Source organism: Dacryopinax primogenitus (genome assembly GCF_000292625.1).
Source record: "Dacryopinax primogenitus strain DJM-731 SS1 chromosome Unknown DACRYscaffold_5, whole genome shotgun sequence".
Classification (NCBI taxonomy): Eukaryota; Fungi; Basidiomycota; class Dacrymycetes; order Dacrymycetales; family Dacrymycetaceae; genus Dacryopinax; species Dacryopinax primogenitus.
Window position 1 is genome coordinate 899596 of NW_024467202.1, and position 15188 is coordinate 914783.

The following is a 15188-nucleotide window of genomic DNA, read 5'->3' on the forward strand; positions in this document are numbered from 1 at the left end:
CATATGACCTGATCACCTGACTAGGCTGAGTAAGCAAGATGTTCTAGCAGGTTCCACCACAGAGATATAAATATAAGGCCTACTCTGCCTGGGGACTGTCTCTTCAGAGTTGGTCTCTTAGGATCATCCACAGGTACCTATACTGTAGATAGGTCTTAGTCATCAGGTCTACTCCACTTCCTTGTTGCCTGCTTAGACTCTTGGCACTCTTAGGTGAGCAGACTTAGTCAGCCTGTGTTGCCCTAACATTGCCAATCTCCTTGACATCTACACCAAATCTAGTGCTGAAGTGTGAGAGAAGCTTCAATATGAAGAGAGAGGCATTGGACAAGATGAAATGAGAGCCTGGGCCAGCCCTGAAGAGTCCAATAATGTTACAGCCTGATTTAAAGTGCATGTCAACAGCATGGAAGGCATTACCAATGGTATATTTCTGGATGTCTGTGAGTATTTGTACTGAGAATGCTTGAATGTAATTGACTCATAGCATCAAGGGCTTCATTGAGCCAGCCAAGTGGCACATGGGAAAAAATGCAAGATTCAACCCACTCCAAGATCATCAGGTGTTCAACAAGTGCTTTGGGCTCAATACGGCTAGTTTGCAATGGTACTGTGCCACCAGTGGCCAGTGGATAGCAGTAACTTGGGGAGATACCTTCTCTTTGGTAGGGGAATGCACCTTGCTCCTGAGAAGCAGAGATAGCATCATTTGAGACATCTCTGGTGGTGAGATTGTATTTGAGTTTGCTAGTCTGCATTCTATCCTCTGTGACTTGATAAGCATTGCAACATGTAACTCGAGATTTGAAAAGACTCCAATCAGTATGTGGCTACATCCCATACAAAAAGATTCAACATGCTGATTAGGAGGACATAGGCAGTGATGCCAAGGCCCAAAGGTGACCTATATGAGTGTACAGATGCACCAGTGGCCCTACTGGCCAGGTTGAACCTGTGGAAATGCCAAAAACCTTCAAGAATGGCCTGACACCAAAAGGACCCAGCTCAACAAGCATGCTGGGGAAACACAATCCTGAAAATCACATGGGAGACAGAGGAAGACAGGGGCACCCAGTGAAGTGATCTCACCCAGATCCTCAGTGGTGGAGGGATGATGATGTGATCAATTTGACAATCTGAATGGTCAAGGGAAGGTTTGAATGTCTATATTTTTCAAACTTCAAATTCATCTATGGTATATACCTTGATGTGTCCGTGGGCCAGCTGGAGACTGTTTGCCTTTAATTTAGTTTGTGGTTTCAACAATAATATTTTGAGCCAGATGCACGTGCTGAACCCTGAGAATGGCGTCATGGGCGCGTGAGCGGAAGTAGATGGAAATAGAACCTGCTTCCATGTTGCCAGTACACATGTTGGGGATCCCAATGTTAACGCACTTTCACCAAGCAATGACCAACCTCCTCCTTTAACCCTTTGCACTTGCTGCCCCCAGTGGGCAGGCAAAGTCATACAGAGACTGTGTCAACAGGCGTGGAATGATAGCGGGTACGTCATCCGGTTTTTGCACGCGAAAGAGAAGCCTAACGTAATTAAAAGGTCTGGATAAGGAGGACATGGATTCGGCTGAATGATGAGGTGGATGCGTGCGAGTCTGGACGTTGGCAGGATAAAGCCAATGACGTTGGATGGAGCAAGATGAAGAGGAGGTCACGAAGTAAAGTCTGCTTCATCCAAAGAAATATTGAATTGAAACTGACCGAAAGCAGTTGTTGATGTATATGCTTAGCATGAGTTGCCATGTCGCCTTGATCATTATCGGAAAACGTCATCGAATTCAGATTGATCAAAGAAGGTCTGCCTGATTTGGTGTGATGATGGTCAAAGTGACGCGCAGGTCGACTACCGGGCGGGTGGGATCAGGTGATGGTTTGCGAGGACAAGACATGTCGAGGGAGCACAGGCGAGGAGGGTGGGGTGAGGGTGAACAAGTCTTTAGGTGAGTGCTCAGTGTGCGAACAATATCACTGATGTGCTGAGGACAGACATCAGGGATCCCGATGTGGAAAGAGGTGGCATTCCCCACATGGTCTGCTTCTGCCCGCGTGTCAACTTTCACAAGTCTCGGACATTCAGTCAACGCTCAACCCGCACTAAACGTCCTCAGCATTAACCCTAACCGACTTCATCAACTCCAACTCCCTCATCGCTAACTTGGCCATGAACATGTACCACTACGGAGGTGGCTATCCTCAGTCGATCCCCTTGGGAACAATGTACTCCATCATGTCCTCTCCCGGTGCCTCCCATATGACTACTGTCGGCACAGCTCCTCAATTTTTTGTGGCATTTGGTGGATCCATCGCCTCACCAGCCCTCGCCTCCCCACCCAACGTTCATCTTGGCTCGCAGGCTACCGGACTGATCAACTTGGGCATTGAACTCGCAAACACTCGCCACCAAGCGGCTCAAGCCCACCTACGCCATGTCGATGTGTACCAAAATCTGGTGCACGCTAACCACATCTCCGACGGGACGGTTCGCGGGCACGAGGCGGTTCAGATGGCAAGGGATGAGGTCTGGGAGGCACAGCGTGTTGTACAAAGGTCTCAACGAACGTTGGACTACTTGCTGATCATGGCTCATGCGGTGCAGACGGGTTCGGGTACATTGATGTTCAATTATTGGTTCGAGACGTTCTTGATGATTAGTAGGTGTTCAGACGCCCGCTTATAGCCTTCAAGGCAGCCACAGCAACTCTTTCAACAACAATATGGTGCATGTCCATCAAGCCAACCAAAGCAAACTGCCTTTCGACTTTTTCAAGTTCGTGCAGAAGACATTGAACGTTCCCAGCTGCGGTAAACTTTTCCCGGGGGCGTTCAACAGCAGCTAAGGATGGGGCGGACGTGGACTGAGGAGGGAGGGCGTGGGGCAGCGGAGGTGGTCAAGGGTGAGTGGAACGTATATTCCACTCTACGAACACTCATGTTGCTACAGATGCAATTCTCTTACATTGTGGTAGAAGTACTTAGTCACATTCAATGTAATCATCTGTCGCCTGACATGTGCTCGAGGATGATGGACATTGACTGGTGTGGGTGTGATAGTGCTGAAGGTAACGAAACGTTGGATAATCCTCATTTATCTTGAGTTAATCGCGAGATTATCGAGGATTAATCACTAGGATATCCCTGAACAGTGGCTTATATGCGTCATAGGATTATCTCATTTTACGGTTGTATAGCGGGTAGGATGATCTAAGGCGACTGAAGTATCTGGGCGTCATGCACAACCATCTTCAGTCGATGTTCCAGAATGACGCCTACAAAAAAAGAATTACTTCTGTTCCAGTACTTCTACAACAGGCAGTCTCAACAAGATCCATGATTCATATACTCTTTCCGTTGGCTTTCGCATACACGCTACAAAATAAAGGCCGGACGCATTATTGGCAAAAGATATTCCCGATCCAGATTCCATTATAGGGGCCAAGATGGTCCATTATATTGCCTGTCAGAAGTGTAGGCACAGCTGGACAATGCAATCAATACGGTGACTTCAGGTCAATAGAGAGGTTGCGCACCTGAAGTTGAGCAATCCGCACTGGAATTATCGTCCCCTGGGCAAGACACCCAATCGGTCCCGCCAAGGATGTGCACCTCCCCATGTGCTTGGGCATACCCTAGAAACTCGCCAGGAACGATGGGGATTGGATCGAGTTTATTGGTAATATGCACAACATTAAGGTGCTCGTCGACATATGATGCGAATGCAGGGTTTCCTACACGCGGCAGGCCGAAGAGCACCGAACGAACGGTTATCGTCGAGGGGAGATGGAGAGGAAGGTACACCGCGTCCAGCAGGGTAATCGCACCTCCTATGCAATACGATCAATACCCATCAACAACCAGCAATGGTATGTAGCATCCCCAGGGAGTGGCCGACAGTGATGACCTCGGTCACATTATGCTCGCTGATGACTTTCTGCACAGCGGAAAGTACTACCCCCGCACTCCGAGAGTGAGCGCCAAGAAAACCGGTGTGTGCCTGAATGGCGCTGTTCAGGCCTGGGAACAAAACAGAATCAGGACGCTCCAAGAACACTAATAGTAAAGCGTGAATAAAGATTGTGTCTCGCAAGAATCATCGCTCCGGCGTACACTGCGTATCCACCAATAAGCCTGGCTCAGATTAGCTCGTCGCTTCCAATGGTAGACGAGGGGCTTACTTAATAATTGTAAAGGATCCGTACCCTCATGAGCCACAATGGCAGCATTACCGGTGGGCCAATAACCAACAAAGAAGTCTGGTGTATCGCTGTCGTCACCTCCTGTCACGTATACCCTAAAATCGCTGTTCGCTGCACACGCTTCCTCGCAGCTCCAGGTATTGGTGCCGTGACAATAAGCTGCCCTCGCAAATTGCGTGTATGGGCTGTAAGACGAGATAGTCGACAGTACCACGGTCGATATACCTTGGGGTGATGAGACCAGCAATAGAGGCGGCGGGGCGGAACATGTCGAACGTTCAGGTATGAGGTAGGTAGCAGTTGAGTGTTTTGTTTGATGAAATGAATGTCGCTTGCTTGTTTAAATACCTTTGATAAGGATCTATTACAGCCAGATAATGTTCTGGGTGGCAAGGAGGACAAGACATCCCAGATATACGGATAGGATAAGCGCCAGTCCGGTCTAGAACTCAAAGGAGCTGGGGACCGGAAGGAGAGGCACGATTCCCCCTCTCCAAGGAATCCCATGCTGGCCACGACCCTGTCCACTGTGTGACATCCGCCACTCGCATGCTGTAGCTTTGAGAGCCACTGAAACGTTCAAGTCCGGTGTGTTAGCCAGGAGCTGGGAGTTTAGAAAAATCTGCTGCCGACAGTAGGGATGGCTCTTTCAGTTCAGTTCGAGTTCAGCGCTCCGAGATATTTCGGGAGTACAGGTTTTGTTTGGCTCTCTTCCGGTTCCAGGGCAAGTTAGAACTGGTTCATGAGCAGAGTCGGGTCTAAATGGTCGCGGTATAAAAGCAAATACGTGCAGGGTCTTGGATCGTATGTTGACGCCCGTAGGGCGTTTAATTTGTTCGCACGTGATGTGAGACCTCTACTCTACCACTGTTTCGTTTCGGCAGCCTTGGTTGGGGTATGCTTACTTTTCAAGCCTCGTCAATGAACGCTGCGCCTAGCTAGTGTCTCTATTGAACCAGTTTATTGGGATCCCAGCTGACGGTTCTGGTTTTTCGAATGCGAAGATCATACTGAACCCGCTTCCCATGGTCCAGATTTGAATTGCGTTTGCGGGAACATAGATCCCACTTCACATCAAACCTTTCAGCAATGTAATTTCAAGCAATAGCAATACAGGATGACGTTTGTCGAAGAAAGGGAAACATCCTCAAAATTGGCTCGAACCCCGCACCCTCGGAGATGATCACCGCCGTCCGCCCACATAAAGTACAGTCCATGTACGAAAACATCCAAATTTGCCAAACAAACCCAAGGTAGAGACAAAAATGAGGGAGAGTCCATAATTAGCAATAGAGGGTCCCGATCCAGATGCCGTTGTATGGCCCAAGATGATCCACAATGTCACTTGTAAAGATTGTTGGGACAGCTGGGCAGCCAAATTGAGCAACACACGTAAAATGCACAGAGGGGCCACGTACCTCCGGTTGAGCAATCCACACTCGAATTATCGTCCCCGGGGCAAGACACCCAATCGGTCCCTCCAAGGATATGCACCTCTCCTTGAGGCTGGGCAAAACCCAGGAACTCCCCTGGTACGATAGGGATAGGATCAAGCATGTTGGTAATGTGAACAATGCTGAGGTGCGCGTCGACATAGGACGCGAATGCCGGATTACCCACTCGCGGGAGGCCAAAGAGTACCGAACGAACGATTATCGAGGATGGGAGATGGAGGGGAAGGTATACCGCATCCAGCAAGGCGATTGCTCCTCCTTCGCAACTGGGTTAACATGCATATACAACTAGTAATAGAAGGGTACGAACCGAGGGAGTGGCCCACAGTGATAACTTCGCTCACACCGTGATCGCTGATAACCTGTTGCACAGCGGAAAGGACTGAGGCCGCACTCCGAGAATGCGCGCCAAGGAAGCCGCTGTGCGCCTGAATACTGCTGCTGATACCTGGGAATAGTGTGGTATCAAGATCTTCTAAGAAAACTGATAGCATATCATGATCAGAACCGTGTTCGGAGAGAAGTGATTGCATCCGCTTACAATCAGCATCGACCAACAAGCCTGTTTCTGGTCAGCATTCGGCTTTGAAGGTGAGCGAAACACTCACTCAGGAATTGCGTAGGATCCGTTCCTTCATGGGCCACAACAGCCGCCTTGCCGCTCGGCCAGTAACCGACAAAGAAGTAAGGCGTGTCGCTGTCGTCACCTCCGGTCACGTACGGCACGAAGCCGCTGTTCGCGGTGCAAGCCGCACCGCAGGTCCAGGTAGCAGTACCTGGGCAATAAGCAGCACGGGCGAATTGCGTGTACGGACTGTAAGACGCGATGGTTGACTGCGATATGGTCGATATGCCTTGCCGTGCTAGAGGGGAAGCATAGGCGGCCAAGATAAATCCAGCAACAGACGCGAAGAAACTGAGCATGTCGAGCCTTGAACCTCAAAAGACTTGTGTCCTTGACCTGCACATTTGCTGCTTGCTCTTATACCTTGTGAAATGCTTCTAGTGACCGGACAATGCCTTGGCTGGCAAAGACAGTACAGAGGCACCGGCACCGTGTCCAGGGCGAGAACCGGAGACCGTATGGAGCGCTAGCTGCCATCGGGGTATCTCACAATCATGCACAGGCGAGAGGTCAGGAAAAGAGAAGGTGAGGACAACGGCGCCCGCCACCGACGGAGGGGTGAACATGTGCAGTGCATAGTGCTCGAACGAAGGGATGAGACGACCAGTATGTGTGTTCGGCACGATCACGGGGATCGAAGCTCTCCCCAGGGCGGTTGACTAGGACACATGATGCATCATACGAGGCGATATGCATGGCATGTTGTGAGCTGGAATGAAGTGGTGATGAACTTTAATGCCGGTTATTACCAGATTCCGAACCGGGACCGCTGCATTCCAGGGAAAATGTGTCGGTTGTACCTAGATAGAAGCATCTATCATGAAAAGGCGTCAATGCGGGGTAGAATCTCAAAGGAGAATGCATAGCAACCTGTCTACGACTATTATTTGCCCGGGTTTAACTCCGGCGAGAGGCGATGATGTTCAAAACCAAGTCGAGTTAGTGCAAGGGAATTCGACGTAGAAACGAGACAAGGCATAGGGTTGGGGACCATGCGGCCTTTGTGAGATATCGCCGATCTGCCGCGGCGCCGAGACCGCGCGGTCGCGATTGTTCACCAGTCACATACAGAAATAGCAGGGTATCAGCGAGATCCGTGGCCTGCCGTATAAACTTCACTGAAGCTATGGTACAGACACACACACAGGAACAGCTTTGCCTGTCGCGATCTCTCAATTTTGCTGATACTCACACCAAACAACGCGGTAGAATTACCATCGTCAGGTGCAGCCGTTGCATAACCGGATCTGCGAACGTTTTCAAGCACCGAGACAAGGCACAGCATGTGTAACCACATAGAGATTGGATTTTGATCGGCTTTGCTAGAGGCATCACCCAACGCCAACGTACTTGATACTGCCCTCCTGCTTCGGATGGCGACGACATACCCTGATGGACTGTTGAAGACGGAACAATCGCAGACGAAGCACTGAGTTGGTCATGAGGGGCAGTAAGCATACGACTTCGAGGGACGTGATTTTCCAGCCCCTTTCTCCGTTACCATTACCGGTTAGTCCAGGAGTTGCGAGCATGCGTCCACTATGAGAATAGGAGCCATGGTCGACCCGGAACACTTTCGAGGTCATCGTGACCTGTCCAAGTGCAACTCCACCCTGAAGAAAGGACGAAGACGGATCGTGCGATAAAATTACACTGAATATACCGACATGGTCATGTACCAGATATGCGAGCGGCCTGCGCGCTTCCCAGGTAACGATAGATGAGGAACGAATTGGAGAAGGCGAACGGATGTAACGTGGAATATGGAAAACGGTATCGTAGGCGCCCGAACTGCGGGCCGGAGTGATGCAGGGTCATTAGATGAAGCAGAGCAATCAAAGCCGGACAGCACGGCCGACCTTGAGGCCAAAGCTGCGATGGGAAATTATTCGGAGATCGAGGCGAGGTCCGGTGTTGCAGGCGAAGGATGTATAGAGCTGGAGAAACCTGAAACGGAAGGTGTAGGCCCGTGACCAACACGCATCAACCGGCGAATTCGGGCCAGTTCGGCCTGTATATCTCTGGGGAGACAGATTCAGCAAATGCGCAGAAGTAGTGAGCTCGAGAAAATAACATACTGTGCAATCTTGAGGGCTTCGGCGGAGTTGGCGTCAGATCTAGAGGAGGTTTGGAGTAGCTTGTCCATGTGCGGCTTCAGCAGTGTTGCAAGGCCCTGGTTCGCTGTGTAAGCCTCTCGCTTCAGGGCATCCAGCTGTGCTCGTTCCGATCTAATGCCAAGTCAATGTCTCGGACTTTGAGATACCTCGGAAGATACGCACTTCGACGCTTGGACAAGTTTTATCACATTCTGGGACTTTTTGGTGCATTCATCGACTTCATGTCTGTGCAACTCTTCTCTCTTCGCCATCTCTTTACGCACAGCGTCCATGTCTGCCTTCCAATGCCCAGTCATACTCTTCACGGTTTCGCTGAGAGTTATGAATTCACGATGACTCTTCTGGCTGACTGCAGTGGCCTCAGAGACTTGCTTTTCCATGTCTTTGAGAGCGGATTTGCTTGCGGTCGTTTCGGACTTCAGCTGGGATTTAAGCGCGAGAGCTTCCGCTTCTGCTTTCCGTGCTCTCTCCAGAAGTTCCTGAAGGAGACGTTCTTTGCGAGCGACGACCTACATATTGACATAAAACAATGGCAAGGGACCAAAAAAGGGACGCATACATTGTTCAAATTCTCGATTTCAATCCGCATTCTTTCCCTCCCGTCCTTTAGATCCTCATTTTGTCTCGTTAACTGTAATGCAGCCTCTGGTCAATGCTGTCGCTCCATCGTCGAAACTCCACTGACCTGAGCAACCTGCCGCTGACTCGTCCTCAACTGGTTCTTCGTGTTTTCTAGCGCGTTTCTGGCATTGCTCACGCCAGCTTGGAGCTCCGCAAGCACCTTAGTGGTGTTCCCGTTTCCGCTCGCCTTGCGCAAGGACATCGACATTCGATAAGAAGAGCTTGCAAAATTGGGTGAACTTGGGGAGGGAGAGAGTTGGAGGTCGCCCGAGAGGGATGTGGGGGTTAAAGGGTCACCATTAGAGTTGAGCGACGGGGAGGGAAGCGGTCCCAGGGATGAAGATCGCTGAGGGAGCGAGGTGCTGGCGATGAGCGAGCCATCTTCCGCTAGCGCCCGTGCATGCCCTACATGCGCGGTCAGTCTTACTCTCACGACTCGCAAACTGGGACAACACACCGACAGAACTGACGGGGATGCCTGTGTCCCAGGAAGCGCGCGTGAGCGAGTTCAGAGACACGGGAATAGGAGGAACTCACGGGATATAGAACGAGTCGGGCTTTGACTTCTCGTCCTGGACAGGAGGTAGTCCTCCGGTACACCTTCTTTGATACTAGCTGGTGGAGCCAGCGTACCGTTCACACTTCCATTTGCTACTGGCAGGGGAAGATGACTCTCTCCATCACTGACAGCAGCAGCGATCACCGTTAGCTGCTCGTGGCTGTTAGTTCGCTTTGCTGAGCGGCCGCTGTTGTATGCGCTTGGAGGACGGGCCTCTGGCGTGCGGGGTGTGCCAAGGTGGGAGGGTGGGCCGCGAGTAGAAAGACGCGATGAAGGGCGTGACGAGGCCTGTCTTGATGGTGGACGTGAACCTGAGGAAGCAACAGGGAGAGGAATTGCGGATGCAGTCGCAGACATGGCAGTTGTGGTCGTCAGGAGGAGGCGTCTAGGTTTGTTGGGGTTGTCTACACAGGAGCATATATCTTGGTCGTTGAGCGCGTACCAACGCGTGATATAGACAGCGTTGAAGGAGATTTGCGCGTTACAGATCAAGGACAGAATCCGGCGTTGAATGGAAAAGCGTCGAATGCTGGGGTGATAGCAAGAGAGCGGGGACATGTTCGGCCCCCTTTCGCACGATTCGCTTTCTTTACATCTCGTGGCGATGCTCCCTTCTCTCACTTAGAAAGAATGTAACGAGGGAGGCCGGCGACGCAGTCCGCTCCAGGGCAGGGTGCTAGGGTGGCGCTTCCCCCTGTAAAACTTTTTGCTGCCGCTCTTTGGGCTGTTCATTGTTCAATGTGGTTTCATTTGTCCTTGCTTTGCTGTTGTTTTCTGGGTGTTGTGGATGGACTGCATGTCTGACCCAGCCCATGTTTCCCTTCTGGTGCCTGATATGGATGCTCCGGACAGACCTTTGCCCTGTAACAAGAGGAGAAAGCACAAGAGTGATGTGATGAAATTGTGCAGCTATATGGGTTGGCTTGAGAGGTGCCGGACCAGGGGCTTGGGGGATAATGGTTCATCTTGCTATACTTTGGGTTGCATCTCCTGTATACTCACATGATGGATAGATGTTCAACTTATTCCCTCCTACCCGGACCTGTTCATCAGACATCCTTCCAGCAATGCAGTGGTCTTGGATTCTCTCATGGCTGCCTTCTTGCACAACCCCCTTCCTACACCCATTCCCTGTGCTCCTGAGACTGGTGATTGGGTGTACAGGGTCAATCCAGCCCAGCCTCTACTCAAGGGAGTGACACTAGATTGTTCTCTCTTTTGAGTTCATGATGGTGTTCCATCTCAGCATCTGGACACCTTGCTCAACCTCACCAAAGACTTCTACTCAAAACTTCCCAAGTCTTACCTAAGACAGGAGGAAGAGTTCAGTCACTCATCAGTACCAGGACTCCACTTGGGTGTTTGGAGAAGATCCAGCCCAGTGCCTGCCTTTAGCAGAGATTCAGTTAACCAGAATCCTTTGGTGAAGAGGTGGATGGATGTCCTTTTGGAGGTTATGGACATGGTGGTGGGCAAAAGGGCTATGAGGTTGTTGCATAGTCATCAACCTGAGGTATATGAGGAGAGAAAGAGGTTTGTCCTTTGACATGCTTTAGATGGGTTACTCCTAACACTTTAGCAGGATCCTGGACTGGACCTATTCTCACCCAGCATTGGCTGATACTTTGGCTGATAGACCTCAGCTTCAACAATGTGCCTGGCACATGCTGGCCTTCAGAGAGGGCCATGCCCCTGTGCCCCATATCAATTCAAATGATGACAGCAATCAGTACAGTATCCTGTTTGTCCTCAGCAACTTCACCACTGCCTATTTTGTCCTCCCTCAGCTAGGGATTCAGATCCCACTTCATCCAGGCCAGTTGCTGTTTATCAACACCAGGCACTTGGCACATCACGCCACATACTTTAGGGGAACTAGGTATGTGTTTTCTGGCCTTATGGATGCCAATCTTTGCAAAGATTATAGAAAGACAGTAGCTTAGTATAGTGACTAGGTGTTATGGTCCTCTTCAATGATACATGCTACCTATTTTTCCATCACCTCCCTAAGTGTAGACTTTCACATTTTTTGGTCAGTTCTCAGTGATTGATTTGTGATTGCCATGGTGCTAACTTCAGTATGGTTAATAGTAGACATGGTTTGGCATCTCATTGGATGTCTGAAGGTGTCACACATGATTGGTTATTTGGGAGGGTAACATGTGATACTTTGGCATGTCTTGCCTGTTGTGGGGGGTGTTTCATTGTGTGTCCTTCTTTGCAGTGGTACAGATTACTGTCTCTGATGTTTGCCAAAGATGTACCCTGTCTCACAATACTGAGTCAAGTGTTTACCAGCTACTGCATAAAGATGGATGGCAAACTGGAGGAACTCCCTTGCTCTATCCCCTCAATAATCTTTTGCCATGTTGGTTATCCTCACTGCTATTGCAAGTTGCTATGATTGGCATCCATCTTCAGCTGGCTCACATATTCTAACCTGCAGTGTAGCCTTACCCATGGCACCTGTAGCTGGCAACCTTAACAACATCCTCATGACTGATGATGTGGTTGGCATCTTGCACTATTTCCTGCCCAGCAGAGCTTTGGAGCTGGAAGTTGGTGTATACAGCATCACAGCCAAGATTGCATCAAGGACAACCTCTATGGCTGTCAGTGATGGCTTCAATACAGATGATTTTGAGTTTGAGCTGGATTGCTTGGTGGTATGTTTTCCTGAGTTAATATGATGGCAAGTGCTGATTGTTTGGCCAGCTTCTTCTGCTCTCCCATGAGAAACTGCCAATCCCTCCTGTAGTCTGCATTGCAGCATGTCCTTTCAATGTTCATGCTTGCACCTTCAATATGGATGCCATGCCATGGATTTCCACTGGCAAGAAGGCTTCTCACTTTTGGTGCTACTTTCCGGATGAAGGGCGGTTTGCTAAATCAACCCCCCATGTCACTTCAAATGCAAATTTGCATGTGACTGGAGTTCTTACCGGCATATCCCTTTCACAGGAAGACTTGACTCTGGCTTGTAAGTGATTCTCACTCTGGGTAAGAGACAGTTTTCCACAGTTAATATTTATTGTTGAATTGTTATCCTACAGATTCTTGATTATGACTATCTCTCTGGAACCACATCTCAGCACCATCACCAGCACCAGCTACACCATTGAAATCAGCCTTTTGGTGGTCTCGCTCTGCTTCACAGATCAACACTCCTTTCCCAGCTGGATCACCAACCACCTCAATAGGGCAGATACCTTCCAGACAAGAAAATGGTCTGGCTGAAGGAATCAAAGTTGCAACAGAGATTAGCCTTGATCACCAAGGCAATGGTGAAACAGGCTCACCAAGAAAGCAGACCAGACATTTTTGATGCACATCAACATAGTTGCCTTCTGTATGGTTGTCTGAGGTGGAACTGGCTCTCAGAATTTGCATTGAATGAGCACACTGTACCCTGTTTATTTCCTCACACCGGTCAGGGCAAGAGAGGCCCACTGAGACATATTTGTGGAGAGGTCAAATAGAGATGGCAGGCTTTTGTAGCTCCCATCTCCCAATGACTGGCTTGAGATGCCCCTAGAAAATGAACAGCACCTTCCTCAAGCACATGGAGCACACAGCATCCATAGAAGAGAGGCCAATGCCCAAAGACATCATGCAAGAAGAGAACAGGAGACAGAAGAAGCCTGCCTTCTTCAGCACCAAAGAGAGTGAGAACAACATCAACATTGAGAACAGAATATGACAGAAGAATGGTGGCACCAGTATCCAGCTATGAGAAGAGCTCGACAGGCCAGGTATAGAAATTGGCAGAGACAGCAGCATCTGGAAGCTCAGAATAACATGGGCACTAACCATGTCAAGGGCATCCTGCCTATACTGCTACAAAACTTCCCTGGCAGCAGAACACAGCAAATGAACCAACCACCCAGACAGGTCGAATTGTGGTGGCATCTCTTCCCAAAATCCTCCACTGCAGCTGGCCGGCAGTGTGCTATCTCACAGTGGAACAGGGTCTGTCTTTACTGCAGTGCAATGCTCCTCAGGTCAGTCCTATTATTGAGTGAGCCCTTACACATGTCTAACACCAAGACTCTCCCTGGATTCTCAGTGCCGAGGCAAATACATTTTGCTGCAAGAATGGGACATATGTGTTACCATGGCTACCTCTGCTACCTGCTTCCTACAACATCTTTCTGGAAAGCAATTGTCTGTCTGCCCTGTCTTGAAAACTCAATGGCCTCTTTGCATTGACTGCAATCAGGACAACAGAGGGCTTTGTGCAAGGACTCCAGCCCCCATCCAAGATGGTTCTCACAGGTCACACCTATCATCACATGCTAGATGTGGCAAACCCAACACACTCAATCCATTGGTTCCTTTACAATCAGCAGGAGAGAACAGATAGAGGGCACAGGATGAACATATCTCCAGATTGGCTTGCAGCAGTCTCAGAAGCATTGGAACACCATAACCCATACATCCATGAACTTCTTCACTTTCAAGATGATTCCTTACCAGATATGGCTATGCTAGAGCTCCCTGAGTTCACTGCAGCTGGAGACTTCACAGCAATCATGCATGCTAACAATTCAACATTGGTCAATCCACATAGTATCCTGATATGGTGTCTGGGTATGTTGCTCCTTTCACATATGAAACTTGGCTCATTTATTTTCTAGGGGATGATCAGCCATCATATATCAGCATCCTGAGCCAGCATTATGAGCCGCTGCAGTATCCCTTGCTGTTTCCTCATGGGACAAGGGATGGGGCATCATAGAGAATGATGGCCAACAGGCCAGAATACAACAATGCTATGTAAATGCATATGGTGTTACCCAGCATTGGTGGTACTTCTCCCACCTAATAATGGAGGACTGATTCCTACACTTTGGTCAATTGGTCAATGAATACATTTGTGATGGCTTCTCCAGAATTGAGGAACAACATCTTGACTATATCAGACATGCAAGAGAACATTGTGCAGAAGGACTTCACCCACCTGATGATTGCAATGAAGACAGAGAAGATAGTGAAGATGACAAGGGGCCCATCAATATTGACCTACCTGCAAGCTTCATTGGATCACACAAATGGGCAAGTGAGCAAACTGCAGATGCACTTGCCCTTGCTTGAGCTCATGGTCAAGCCACTATCTTCACAACATAGACATGCAATCCCAACTGGCCAGAGATTAGAGAATGCTGCAGAGGGGGCCAGGATGCCTCAGATATTCCTGTGGTTGTTGCATCAGTCTTTAAGGCACGACTGCAGCACTTCAATCACTGTCAGGGCACCAGCTCATTGCTTGGTCAAGAGACATGACTAAGCCTTTATGACATGGAAGTAGCTGGTATGCCTTGGCATGTGCTGGAACCTGCTGGAAGGATTGGATGGTCAGGTGACCTGCTGTGCATGGCTGTGCATGACCTCATATGACCTCATCCTTGGTCATATGACCTGATCACCTGACTAGGGTGAGTAAGCAAGATGTTCTAGCAGGTTCCACCACAGAGGTATAAATATAAGGCCTACTCTGCCTGGAGACTGTCTCTTCAGACTTGGTCTCTTAGGATCATCCACAGGTACCTATACTGTAGATAGGTCTTAGTCATCAGGTCTACTCCACTTCCTTGTTGCATGC

General features: G+C 49.5%; 4 protein-coding genes across 4 annotated transcripts; 1 reads left to right on the forward strand and 3 right to left on the reverse strand.

Moving 5' to 3' along the window:
- Window positions 1–2244: 2244 nt before the first annotated feature.
- Window positions 2245–3006, forward strand: DACRYDRAFT_115085 (uncharacterized protein; the record flags this gene model as incomplete). Its single annotated transcript, XM_040769931.1, has 3 exons — window positions 2245–2623; window positions 2673–2911; window positions 2959–3006. The coding sequence occupies 2 exons, from the start codon at window positions 2245–2247 to the stop codon at window positions 2852–2854; spliced, it is 561 nt and encodes a 186-aa protein (XP_040630643.1). The 3' UTR covers window positions 2855–2911; window positions 2959–3006.
- An 855-nt stretch (window positions 3007–3861) lies between these two features.
- DACRYDRAFT_14773 (uncharacterized protein) lies at window positions 3862–4479 on the reverse strand (the record flags this gene model as incomplete). The annotated part of the gene is made up of 3 exons (XM_040771054.1): window positions 3862–4028; window positions 4190–4395; window positions 4436–4479. The coding sequence occupies 3 exons, from the start codon at window positions 4477–4479 to the stop codon at window positions 3862–3864; spliced, it is 417 nt and encodes a 138-aa protein (XP_040630644.1).
- A 1014-nt stretch (window positions 4480–5493) lies between these two features.
- On the reverse strand, window positions 5494–6831 carry DACRYDRAFT_115086 (alpha/beta-hydrolase; the record flags this gene model as incomplete). Its single annotated transcript, XM_040769932.1, has 5 exons — window positions 6273–6831; window positions 6206–6226; window positions 5975–6148; window positions 5629–5922; window positions 5494–5576 (listed from the first exon to the last, which is right to left on the reverse strand). Exons 1-5 carry the CDS (start codon window positions 6586–6588, stop codon window positions 5494–5496), a joined length of 888 nt encoding a protein of 295 aa, XP_040630645.1. The 5' UTR covers window positions 6589–6831.
- A 1343-nt stretch (window positions 6832–8174) lies between these two features.
- On the reverse strand, window positions 8175–9943 carry DACRYDRAFT_105908 (uncharacterized protein; the record flags this gene model as incomplete). Its single annotated transcript, XM_040768163.1, has 7 exons — window positions 8175–8310; window positions 8368–8517; window positions 8569–8915; window positions 8966–9037; window positions 9092–9432; window positions 9485–9505; window positions 9565–9943. 7 exons carry the CDS (start codon window positions 9941–9943, stop codon window positions 8175–8177), a joined length of 1446 nt encoding a protein of 481 aa, XP_040630646.1.
- Window positions 9944–15188: the final 5245 nt, after the last annotated feature.